Consider the following 12,903-nt stretch of genomic DNA (forward strand, 5'->3'; position numbering starts at 1 on the left):
TTTATAAATAATTTTTGTTATAAATATTTGCTAAAAATATGCATTTACCGTGAACTCGTGAAGTTGAAAAGATGTTTGATAAATCATGTTCTTTTATTTTAAATTTGTATCATGTATAATATTTCTTTTATTTATAAATAATTTTTGTTATAAATATTTGCTAAAAATATGCATTTGAATATATAAAAAAACTTTAAAAAATAGAAGAATAAACAAATTAACTGAAACTCAAAATAAATTATATAAATTTGATACTAGCAATATAATACTGAATTTCAAAAGCTATAAAAATATTTTTTAAATAAAAATATAATATAAAAATTAAATAAATTATATTTATATTTATATGAAAAATGTCTCATTTAAAATTATCGTCTTAGGCCCCAAAATATAATGAGTCGGCCCTGGTCGACTGCATTGATACGTGGTTCCAGTCTCATTCTAAGTGCCCACTCTGTAGAGCCCCTGTTCAGGTCGATATTTCAGCCCAAACGGAAAATCTGCCCGTCGGTTCATGGATAGAACCAGGCCAGAGGGAAGCACCTAAAATGGGTTGCCCGAGTTTTCTGCAGCCGGTGAGTTTGGGGTTCTCGAATGGCCATAGAAAACCAATATTGGAGCTGGTGGGCATAGTTGTGGAGGCGCCTCGGTTGAGAGGGTTGGATGAGATTGGTTCGGCTTCACCCGGGGGACACGGGTTCAAGTCTTCGGGTAATCAGGTCACACCATTAGAACATGCGAGAATGACAAAGACCTTAAATGCATTAAAAGGCTAAAATAATCGAGGGTATTTTTGGAAGGTAAACTGCATTATAAGGCCACGTGTATTACACGTGACTAACTTTCCGTCCAAATTGACAAGTGTGTGGACGGAAGGTAAATTTTACCACACGTTCGAGAGGATTATCTAACAATTTTAATACATTAAAAGATATATTGCTTAGACGTAAATAAATCATGATGGTAAAATGTCTTTTTCCCTTCAATGAATCTGGGTCCAGGACATTCTAGCACTACTCATTAAGTTCAAATAATTGTATATGACTATATGAGCAGCTACTAATTCATATGGAGTTGTTGCTCAGAAAATATATATATATAATTTTTTTAAAAAAAAAAACCTAATTCATATGGTATTGTCTGAGTCTCCGTTAGAAGTGCTTATAACCTTGAAACGGAACGGTTGGCTAGAAATCAGGGCTATACTTCTTCCTCTTCTTCTTCCAGAGACCTTTGGAAGCTTTTATGGCAGCTGAAGATCCCCAGATCGGTGCAGTTATTTCTTTGGCGTCTTTGTAATGACATTCTCTCTACAAAAGAAAAACTATGGAAGAGACGGATTGTAGAGAATCCTCTTTGCCCGTGCTGTGGTATAGAAGTTGAGTCAAGCATCCATGCTGTGTGGCTTTGTGATGCTGTCAAAAGTGTCTGGTTAGAATGTTCTCCCCGGATTCACAAATGCGCCTCGGATGTCTCAGATTTCCTTACTCTTTTTGGCATCCTGGAAGGGAGGCTGGAGAGGGAGGAGTTAGAGTTTGCTACCATGGTTGCCCAAAGGATATGGTTTCGGCGAAATAGGTTTGTCTTTGATGGTATATTCACTCATCCCAGCAGTTTAATCAAGAGTGCAAAAGAGTCTATTGAGGAGTTCAGGAAGGCTTTTGATTCCATGTATATTTTCTCTTCTCCCAGTCCCATTTCCTCTCCAGCTCACTGGTCTAAGCCTCCTCAGGGTTATTTCAAAATGAACTGAGATGCTGTTGTTGATAGAGATCAGAAGTGGATGGGTGTGGGTATTGTTTCTCGTGACTCTAATGGAAAGGTGATTGCGTCCAAGTGCTCTTACCACCGATACATTTCGAACTCCCTGGTGGCTGAGGCTCTCTGTGCTAAATTGTGTGTTGAGTTTGGGATTTTTCTAGGTCTTAAATCGGTGGTTATAGAGGGAGATGCTGTGGGGGTTGTCAATGCCCTGAACCGAAATGTTGCTAATGAAGGTATTGTCACTAATCTGATAGCTGAGACTCGGTTACAGTTGGAAAACTATGATCGGTAGACTATCAAGCATGTTCGATGTGAAAGGAACAAGATTGCCCATTCTTTAGCTAAGCTGGCAATTTCCCAATTCCAGAACCAAGTTTAGCTTGGTTCTTATCCTTCTGTTTTAACGGATCTTGTGTTCTCTTAGATGTACTCTTGATTGTTTTCTTTGAATACAAGCTCATTTCAAAAAAAAAAATAGAAACTTGTAAACTTTGTGATTTATTAAAATTGGTGGTAATACATGAAACAATTACAAGCCAGCCCAACATGTATAAACTTTGCTTTAGCTTTTGGCATCATTTTGGCTGTTGCTTCTCTTTCCTCTGCCCCACTCTAACGTTATCTAACATGCCGCTCCTACTACACAAAACCGTATCAAACATTCCGTTCACGCCGTTACTCAAACGGTCCAATCCCTCCGAGAAAACCTCCGTCGCCCTCTTCAGCTCACTCACGGCGGCGTTTACCCTCTCCCTCCCCTTGTCCTCGTCCAGCCTCGCCATGTCATCGATCACCTCCCGCACCTCCCTTGTACGTGTCCCCACGTCATCCAATTCATGGACAAGGAATCGCCGAGTCAACTCCGTAGAAACAGCCGCCTCGAGCGCGTTGAACGAGTCGGCCCACGAAAACTCGGCAGGGACTCGGACCGCGGCTATCTTCGGCGATCCGTACAGAGCCGAGACCAGGACGCTGCCGAAAAACACAGTCAGTAACCCGAGGGCGTGGATCGTGCGGCGCAAGAGCTTATTGGCGGACGAGATCTTCCCGCGTGGTGCGTCGCCGAGGCCCAAAGCCAGATCTCGGATCAAATCCTCGGGATTGCTCCGAAAACCCCGTTTGTCGAGGCCCAAGGAAGGCTTGTCCGAGTCGGAGAGCAAATCTCGCACCCGCCTAAGCTTCTCCGGCGCGGGGAAACCGGAATCGGAGGGAGACAGAAGTTGAAGAACGAAGTTGAGAGAGAGGCGACGGAGGCGCAAGCGTTCAATGAGGGAGGAGATGGAATTGCAGAGATCCAAGAGCTTGAGAGCGCCGTCCAAATAGCCGGCAAGCGAGTCATCGGAATCGGGTGACAGGGGGAGATCGGAAACGAGTGTGCGCGCCTCGGTGTGCGCAAAGGAGAGGAAGTCGAGGGCCAGGGAGAGCCAGGGCAAGCCGATGGGCGTGGACGCTGGTTGATTCAAGGCCTTGAGACGACGGAGGATGGCGTCGTCGAAGGAACGGGCGACGACGTCGTAGCGGACGGGGCCCGGTGAGTGTTTCTTGGGGAAGGAAGGGAAGCGGGGGACTTGGGTTTGGAACATGGTGGGTAGGGGTGGGGGGGGGTCGGAGGACTTAGGCTTGCTGGTATGTTGCGAGTCTAAAATTCTAAAGACCTCCGACCCCAAATTTTCTTTATTTATAGCATACCATCGGAAGTTGCGTATACACCACCATACAATATACTATTTATTATCTATATTTATTGACTTATTTTACAGTAAAATCTTTTATTTTTTATTTTTTTATATAAGTAAATGTTTTATTTATTTAGTAGGAAGCGTCTAGGAAGGAAGCAGCACGCGCTCTTCACTTTACGTGAAAATTGAAAGAAATCGTCTTTTCGTAACTTTTTCTTTATTCGGGGGGGGGCTTTTTGCTTTTTGCTTTTTGCTTTTTGAAAAATAGTAGGTGTCTTTTTTAAGTTTTTATTTTATGGAGGATATATATGAGTAAAAATTATCATTGAAATTTATAGACCGGTTAATCTGAATGTTCACATCAACGGTAATTTTTAACTTTTTACATTCACATCAAGGAGTAAAAATACTTTCTTTTCTCTTTTTTTTTTAAATTTTTTTTTCTTTTCTAAAATATCTTTGCCATTGATATTTTAGACGTATTGGATCACCTCATTTAGTTGTTTCTAAAAAATATAATTGGCAATTAAGGACTTTGATATTTTTCTTATTAAGGTATGAGATGACTTTTTCTAATATATCTTTGCCGATGATCGATATTTTGGACCGTATCTATGTACGTAGTGGATCGCCTCATCTACCTATTAGCTGTTATAAAATATCATCTAGCCAATTTTATGCCTTCGTGTTTCAGACCTATACGAAAAGGTTGTGCTTTTGCTTGTTGATCATAAATTAGCCTTCAAGTTTTGAAAAAAGTAATTTTCAGCTGAGGATGGGCTTATCACACACTTTCAGTTAATGTTAGGCTTAGATGGTCAGCGTTGGTAATTTTCATCATTTAAATAAATTCATATATGCTGAATTTTTTGGGGGCTTACACGAATTTGAAGTTTATATTTTTTTTTAAAAAAAATAACTTTGAGATTTCGGTCATTAAAATAATAAAAACATGTCGAGGATGCGGAGCGAGGCCTGCCCGACAAAGAAATGAAAAAGGCGGCAGGCAGTTGTGGTAGTTCAAATTTGATTAGGCAAAAGACAGTAAGTGAAGTAAAGCATGATGCATTCTGAACGTAATAAAAATAAAAGAAATTAAAAGACCCTGCACGCAAGGAAAACCATAAATGCATTTCATTTAAAGTAGCCTTCATTATTTCTCCTATTTATATATATATATATGATGGCACTCCAGCTGCAACCATCGCACATGCAAATTGCTTATGATTTTGGTATTAATTTATTACCAAAAAGGTTTAGGATCACATGCATTTAAAATGTATTTTGCACATTACTCAGCTTGGTAGTGATTTCCTTTAACCCAATTTGAATAAAAAATTTGTCCTTTTAAGAATCCCATTACAAGAATCATCACAATTCTTGTGATGCGCCTTAATTTTCGTTCAATCATATATATATATATATATATATAAAAGTCGAGTTCTTCTTTAGAATGGCATATAATGGTGACACGTGGCATAAATTCATACTTTTTAGTGACTAAATCAGTCCTTTAAGTACTGAATCGGTCTTTTAAATAAAATTGAACCGGTCTATTTAATATCTCTCTCTCTCAATTAATAATACAAGTATGACTCTTTTATAGAGAAATATGTTTCTTTAGTATTTTATATTTTTGGTTAAAATTTAAATATGTTTTTATTTTGTTTATGAAATTTTTGGTTGAGCAATTTTTTGTTTGAATGTTTATGAGATTTTTTTTTTTTTCATTTGCTTTTTCAAATGGTCAAAATTATATAGGATTGAAATATAATAGGTATACAATAAAAAAAAATTCTGCTAATTTTCTATTTTATGCTTTGATAATCAAAATCATGGTTTTCTTCTTCATACTTATTTTCATTCTAAACTACACCTATGGGAACAAAGATTTTAATATGTTTTAATTTATATGAATTAAACTAAAAATAATGGTCTTATGTTTTAATTAATTTGAATGTTTTATGAAATATTTGTTTTTCTTTTATGTGATTTACGCGATTTTCACTTATTTTTTGGAAGTATTATTCTGCTTTTGAAAGAAATAATGGTCTTATGTTTTAATTAATTTGAATGTTTTATGAAATATTTGTTTTTCTTTTATGTGATTTACGCGATTTTCACTTATTTTTTGGAAGTATTATTCTGCTTTTGAAAGCCAAAAAAGGCAAAATTTTATTTGATTATTGAGCACAAAAAGAATATAAATGTTTTTAAAACACTAAAGACTTAATTAAGCATTAAATTTGAAATGCTATTTTTTTTTTTTTAATGTTCAAAATTATATAGATTTTATTTTTATTGAAACATAATAGGTACTATCACACTAACAATATCATAGATTCCTACTATTAATTTTACTATTAATGCTTTGATAATCAAAATCCAGGTTTTTCTCTTGCTATTTTTTTTTTTCTTTATACTTCTTTTCATTTTAAACTACACATATGAGAATATTTTAAATGTTTTAATTTATATGAATTAAAACTAAAATTATGGTTCTTTTGATAGTAAAATTTTATGTGATTCACTGATTTATACATTCATCCAATATTCTTAGTGCAATAGAGAATTATGATACGTGGCGTGAATCCATAATTTTTAAACACTGAACCGGTTTTTTAAGTAAAAAAAACCAAAATTTTTTTAAAAGTTTAACTGGTTTTGTCATGATTTTAATAAATTTATTGTGCTTTAATGAAAAAGATCATGGATGTTAATCTTCATGAGACCAAAATAAGGATTTTTTTTCGCATTATATCATTAAGTGTCATTATAACCGCATTAAGTTGTGAGTTTTTTTAAAAAATTAAAATTAAAAACATGCATTAAATATGTATCACACTAACAATATCATAGATTTCTGCTAATTTTTTAATTAATGCTTTGGTAATTAGATGAAACCATGTTTTCTTCTTCCTATTTTTTTGTTTTCTTTATACTTCTTTTTCGTTATAAACTATTCATATGGACACAAAAATTTTAACATATTTTAATTTATATGGATCAAACTAAAATTAAGTGTCTTATTTTTTGGTTCATTTAAATGTTTTAAGGAATATTTTCGTTTTCGTTTGTATGATTTACTAGATTTTCAGCCATTTTGTTTAGTTTGCTATGTATTTTTTTTAGAATGTTCAGAATCATATGGGTTTTATTTATATCGAAATATAATATGTATCACACCAATAATATTAGAGACTCCTGCTAATTTTTTATAATCATAATCTACAGGTTTTCTTATTGCTTTTTTTTTTTTTCTTTTCTTTTCTTTATACTTCTTTTTATTTTAAACTACTAATATGGGAACAAAGATTTTAATATGTTTTAATTTATATGGATTAAAATAAAATTAAGGGTCTTATTTTTTAATGTTTGTATTTTTTGGTATGATTCACTCAATTTTTTTTTTTTTTTTGAAGTTTTTTTTTTCCTGCTTCTGAAAGCAAAATAAGGCAAAAAAATTATTTGATTAAGCATTAAACGTGATGTGAGAGGATTTATTTGATTCATTAAATGTTAAGTGAAAATTTTTGTTTTATTTTGTAGGATTTGGCTTAGGTGCTGTAAAAAAAAAAAAAAAAAAATTACAGCACCATCTTGATCATTGAAAAAACTACAACTCATATGTTGTAATATTTGGAATTTAGATTTTCTTTTTGTTATTTTTCTTTTATACTTCTTTTTGTTATAAACTACACCTATGTGAACAAATATTTTAAAAAGTTTTGCTTTTTTTGGGTTAAAATAAAATTAAGGGTTTTAACCTTTATTTTCTTTTTATTGAAAAATGTGTGATAATTTTTTTTTAAAAGCATTTTTTAACCTATAATAAAAAGTACGATGAAGATAAGTTTAAATTCTGAAACTAAATTATAATGAAGAATCCCGCGCATAGCACGGGTTATGAGTTTGTATATATTAATTTAAGGGTGCTACTTGTGAGTGACAATTTGTGTTTGCGTGTCGGTTTCAAGTCATGTTAAGGCACATGTATAAGACTAAAGACTATACAGGTCAACCTCAATCTAACCTATTTAATTAAATAGTTCAAATTTCTCAACATTAACCTTCTAATTTAGTATTGGGTTCGTGTCAGGTTTGCGAGTCATGTAAAAAATTGTCCGTTATTATATCGGGTTCAGATTATGTCAAAGCATAAGCATAAGATTATATAAAGCTACAATATCGAGTCGGCCCAAAATCTGCATACTACAAAATACCCTCATGAGCAAGTCTACTCTCTGCTCTGGCTGTTTGTCTCCTAACAATTATCCAACTAAAAATGGATCAATAAAAATGGAGGCTGTGTACGGGAAGCTTTGCATCCTTTAGGCCCATTTGGTTCTGCAATTAAATCCCATCCTGAGAGATGTTAATGATTCTGTGCCTCTTTCCTTGCCATCTAAGTACACCAAACAATGGACAAGTCCATGGGTGCGGGAGCAGAGTTAGTTCTTGACAGGGATCCTTTGGGGGGTAGGCCGAAGGTGGAGCCAGTTTTCTCAATGGGATAATATGTAAAAATCAAACAATTTTTTAACTAGCAACCCAATACTCTTTAGTGTTAACCAGTACTGTTCTTAGTTGGCCTCCAGCCTAATTAATCATGCCATAAGAGTTTGGTGTTTCTTATATACATCAAACATATTCGAAACTAGGAACATATGGAACTAGCTAGATGCAAATTAGTAGCCCGTGGCTGATAATTGAAACCATGTAAATGCATGACAGGTGGTCTTGAAATTTATCTATACAAGAAAAGACAGCCTGTGAAATCTAAAACCCACAAATATAAGAAGTTGACTGTGCAGAGAACCACTAACACTAACAGCCCAAAGCATATTCTCTGATTCAGTCAAGAAAGCAACCAAGGTAATTTCTAATGCAATCATTCATTGCATTCTGAACTTCCATTGAAGTCCATTGACCTTTCTAGTGGACAACAATATCAGTACACTTGGAAATAATTTGTCTCAGCCCCATTGATGTCAAATGCAATTAGGTTAATGTTTCTAATAGACCATAAAGCTTTAATTGGACTATTATGTTATCCATAATCGCATATATATCATTTGTTTCCAAATGCGATTTTTCAAAGTTGGTGAACTCATGAATTACCCCATTCACTTCTATCCAGCTATATCCAGTTATCTTTCCCACCCCGGTTCCTTTCATGAGCTTCCTTACATGAGCAGCTGCTTCCCATTTGTGACATGTAGAGTACAGGTTTGCCAGAAGTGCATATCTACCACTGTTATCAGCCTGTAACTTGATCAGATGCTTTCCTATATGTTCCCCCAGCTCAAAGGCCTTGTGAATCATACAGGCACCAAACAGAGCTCCCCATACTCCAGGACTTGGCTCCATTGGCATGTCTTCAATGATTTTCCTTGCTTCTTCCAAGTACCCTGCACGACCGAGCAGATCAACCATGCAACCATAATGAGACACATTAGGCTCCAAATGATAACTGTGCCTCATCAATCCAAAGAAGGCGCGCCCCTCATCGACAAGGCCTCCGTGCGAACACGCACTAAGAACACCGATAAAGGTAACTTCATTAGGTTGAACCCCACTCCTTAACATGCCAGAGAAGAGATTTAAGGAGCTTAATGCATCCCCATGCATAGCAAACCCGTTAATAATAGCAGTCCAAGGGTAGACATCCTTAACCGGTAACTTCTCAAAAACTGATAAAGCCTCGTCAATACATCCACATCTTGCATACATGTCTATCAATGCTGTACCAAGTGTTGAATTCACTTCAACTTTATTCCTATTAATATATCCATGAACCCACCTTCCTTGGTCCAATGACCCTAGGTGCGCGCAAGCTGTAAGAATACTCGTCAGTGTAAATTGATTCGGCTTGATGTTCTGTAAAAGCATGTCATGAAAGACAAGTAGTGCATCTCGATATTTGTTACATTGCACATATCCGGCGATTAATGCACTCCAAGAAACCACATTTCTACGAGGGATTTCATCAAAAGCTTTACGGGCATCTTCACAGTAGCCACACTTAGAGTACATATCAACTAGAGCACTGCCTATATAAACATCCCATTGTACTCTCCCTGCTTCTATGTAAAACCCATGAACCCACTTTCCAAACCAAATATCACCCACCATTCCAGCCGCAGAGAGTACACTAACAACGGTCACCTCATCAACTCTAACACCCGTGGATCTCATCTCCATAAAGCACCTCAATCCTTGTAGGGCACAGTTATTTCTCACATACCCACCAATCAGGGAAGTCCAAGCAACCACATCCTTCCACGTACTCTCACCAAACACCTGGCGTGCATCCTCCATATAACCACAATTAGCAAAGGCAGAAATCGATGAATTCATCACAAAATTATCAAAATCAAAACCAAACTTGACAATTTGAGCATAAAGCTGAAACGGGTCTTCGTTTTTTAACTTGGAAAACGCCTTGAGAAGCAGAGGGAAAGTGTGCTTGTCCGGAAGGACACCATATTGGCGCATTCTTGCATAGAAAGCGAGAGACGTATGCGGTTGTGAGCTTGTAGAGAAAGCTCTGATCATGGTGTTCCACAGATTGATGGTAGGCGATGTGATGCGATCGAAGAGGAGGGAAGCGTAGGAGAGATTGGTGGGTTGAGAGAATGTGAGGCATTGGAGGAGTTTGGCGAGGAAGAAGGTGTCCTGTGAGAGGCCACAAGTGATGAGGACTGAATGAATGTGCTTAAGATAGTTGAAGGTTATGTGTTTGTGTTTGTGCTGGTTATGCAAGGAAAGCAGGGTGTCACGTAAAGACTTGACCTTGCTAATGCTGCTGCTTACAGACATTTATTTCACTTGCAAAATTTGAAGTGAAGGGAGCCCTTTTATTCCGAACCTAGATCACTTTTACTTGAATAAGATAGAGGCAAATGATATACCTTTTTTTTTTTATCCTCTTTTTTTTTTTTTTTTCTTTTTTTTTTTCTTTTTTTTTTTTTTTTAACAAATTAGGAATAAGGGGAAGGGGTAAATTTACACGACCAAATTGAGAGAGCAAGATGTTTTTAGTTGATAATACAAGCTAAATCCAACACATCTCACCAAAAGGGCATAGCTCTTAGTGAGATGAAGGAGCTTTATGTGAGACAAACTCACTCAGTCACTCACACTTTTTTCTTTTGACAAATTGGGAATAAGGGAAAGGGGGTAAATCCACACAACCAGGTTGAGAGAGTAAGAGGTTTCCAGTCGAGAACACAAGCTGAATCCAACACAACTCACCAAAAGGGCCTAGCTCTTAGTGAGAGGAATGAGCTTATATTCTCAGCCTACGGGCTTTGTTCAACCGGTGTGGGACAAACTCACTCACACTAATTTTTTTTTCTTTTGACAAATTGGGAATAAGGGGAAGGGGATAAATCAACACAACTAGGTTGAGAGAGCAAGAGATTTTCAGTGTACACTATTTGACGTAACAGTACAATTTGTTATTAAATTAAAATTTTAATAATAATTTTTACTACCACGTTAAAGAGTCTGTATTTAAAAGTATCCACTTAAAAGTGTATGCACCATTTCCTTTTTAAGATATAAGTAGGCTCTTTGAACTCGGACGAGAACTTTTTGTTCATGTCCTAAACAAGTGGGCCATGCATCTACAGTTGTTCGAAGACCTGCCCGAAGCACTCAGGCCTATACTCCCCTCTCATTTATGTTCGAATTTCCTAAAATTCGGTCAAGAATTCAAATCCCTTGGAGGGATTGTCTATCCCATTCTCTTCAGCTCTTAGGGTACGTTTGGTACGCAAAATAGCTTTATTATATACTCTAACACTCGAAATAGTCATTCACATAAAAGAGTGACTATTCTTTTCTACCTTCTTAAATTTTTAATAAAAATTATTCATTTTTCTAATAGAAAAATCATTTTGCGTGCCAATCATAATCTTAATTATTTAAGTTCTAACTTCGAAGCTAGACAAGGTAAGAGCACTAGCAGCATCTTCCCTTAAACTTTTCCTCAATTTATGGAACTAAACCACTTTTTTATTTCATATTTAAATGCACTCCACAGTAGCTTCCATTATCCTTTCTATATATCACTTAAATATTCTTTAATTAAATGCTAAGAGAAATCATTTAAAAATTGTTTCAAATAAATGTTACATGAACGAAAGAAGAAAGATAAAGTTTTTTTATACTTAGGGAACCATTTTTGTTTCCGTAGATGTAGGGTATAACTTTTTATTCCCTTGATATTTCATTAATTTATGAAACAACAAGAGAATCTTATGAAATGATTTTTTAGGAGTTTTCCCAACATGTAGAAAAGAAAATGAAATTTAAGAAATCTGATGCTAGTGCTCTAATGGGCACAGACGTGAATCAGGCCGTCAGGGACTCAGGGTCATATCCATTGTGTTGGAAAAGATAAATAAATAAAAATTTACGTGCATGTTAGGGTGAAAACGCAGGTGGATAATAACCGAATACATTTGCTATCCACACCTAACCGCAATCCGTTATCCACACATGCAGATGCGGTTAGTAAAAATTAATATCCATATATGCGGATGAGTATAACGCTTTTAAAAAATACGGATGCAGTTATTAATTGCATCCGCATTCCATTTATATGTATATATATAATTAAATTCACCAAAACGACATTTTTTTTGGATTTAGTAAGTTTATAACCTTTAGATTATGTTAGGTTTTTTTTACTATCATCTCAAAGTTATACCTCAATGCATTTATTTATTTATTTATTTTTCTTTTCTTTGATAATCCAAATCTCGATTACTCTATGAGACAATGATTCTCTGTAATTGATAATCGCGAATTATGTAACAAGTTAAATATTAATTTATTTAAGTTTGCATATAGTAATAACTACATTATTTAATATTGGATATAGATTTAGATAGTAATTGAAAACGCTTATTACCTCATATGCGGATAGCAAATAATAACCTATTTAATAACCGTACAAATGCGGATATTTAAAAGTGATAACCATATTCTGCAGCTGCAAAATTTGCAAATATCTGCATCCGCATTTTCACCCCTAATGCATGTACTACACCTCTTTATCAATTAGGTTGGACATGTTCGGACCAAGATTGATTAAAAAGAAAAAAATGTGTAGACCTGTTCTAGTTCTGCCTAGACATTAGGCGTAACCTTTGGGCCGGAGCTCGACCGTTTTGGTATCTTTAAAAAGGCTCAATATAATTTTTTTTTTTTTTTAAAAAAAAAAAAAATTATGCTAAAAATCATATTTTTATCTTATAATTATTTTGTAATGCAGATATAGTAGTCCTATCTAACTCTTGAATCAGCCATTCTTTTAAAACAAAAATAAAAAATAAAAATAAAAAAAATCCTAAAAACAAAGAGAGAGAGAGAGAGAGAGAGAGAGAGAGCATAATTTTGTAAAACTAAATATATGTGGAACATAGAAGAAAAACCCTCGAACGCTCTA

The 12,903-nt window shown here is 35.2% G+C and overlaps 2 protein-coding genes across 2 annotated transcripts; both read right to left on the minus strand.

The window, feature by feature from the left end:
• Positions 1-2,339: 2,339 nt before the first annotated feature.
• LOC133865712 (protein BPS1, chloroplastic-like) lies at positions 2,340-3,347 on the minus strand. The gene has a single exon (XM_062302193.1). It carries the CDS (start codon positions 3,345-3,347, stop codon positions 2,340-2,342), a length of 1,008 nt encoding a protein of 335 aa, XP_062158177.1.
• A 4,656-nt stretch (positions 3,348-8,003) lies between these two features.
• LOC133858476 (pentatricopeptide repeat-containing protein At1g50270) lies at positions 8,004-10,288 on the minus strand. Its single transcript, XM_062293948.1, has one exon. The coding sequence runs from the start codon at positions 10,263-10,265 to the stop codon at positions 8,445-8,447; it is 1,821 nt and encodes a 606-aa protein (XP_062149932.1). The 5' UTR covers positions 10,266-10,288; the 3' UTR covers positions 8,004-8,444.
• Positions 10,289-12,903: the final 2,615 nt, after the last annotated feature.

Source organism: Alnus glutinosa, chromosome 1, assembly GCF_958979055.1.
Source record: "Alnus glutinosa chromosome 1, dhAlnGlut1.1, whole genome shotgun sequence".
In the NCBI taxonomy this organism is placed as follows: domain Eukaryota; kingdom Viridiplantae; phylum Streptophyta; class Magnoliopsida; order Fagales; family Betulaceae; genus Alnus; species Alnus glutinosa.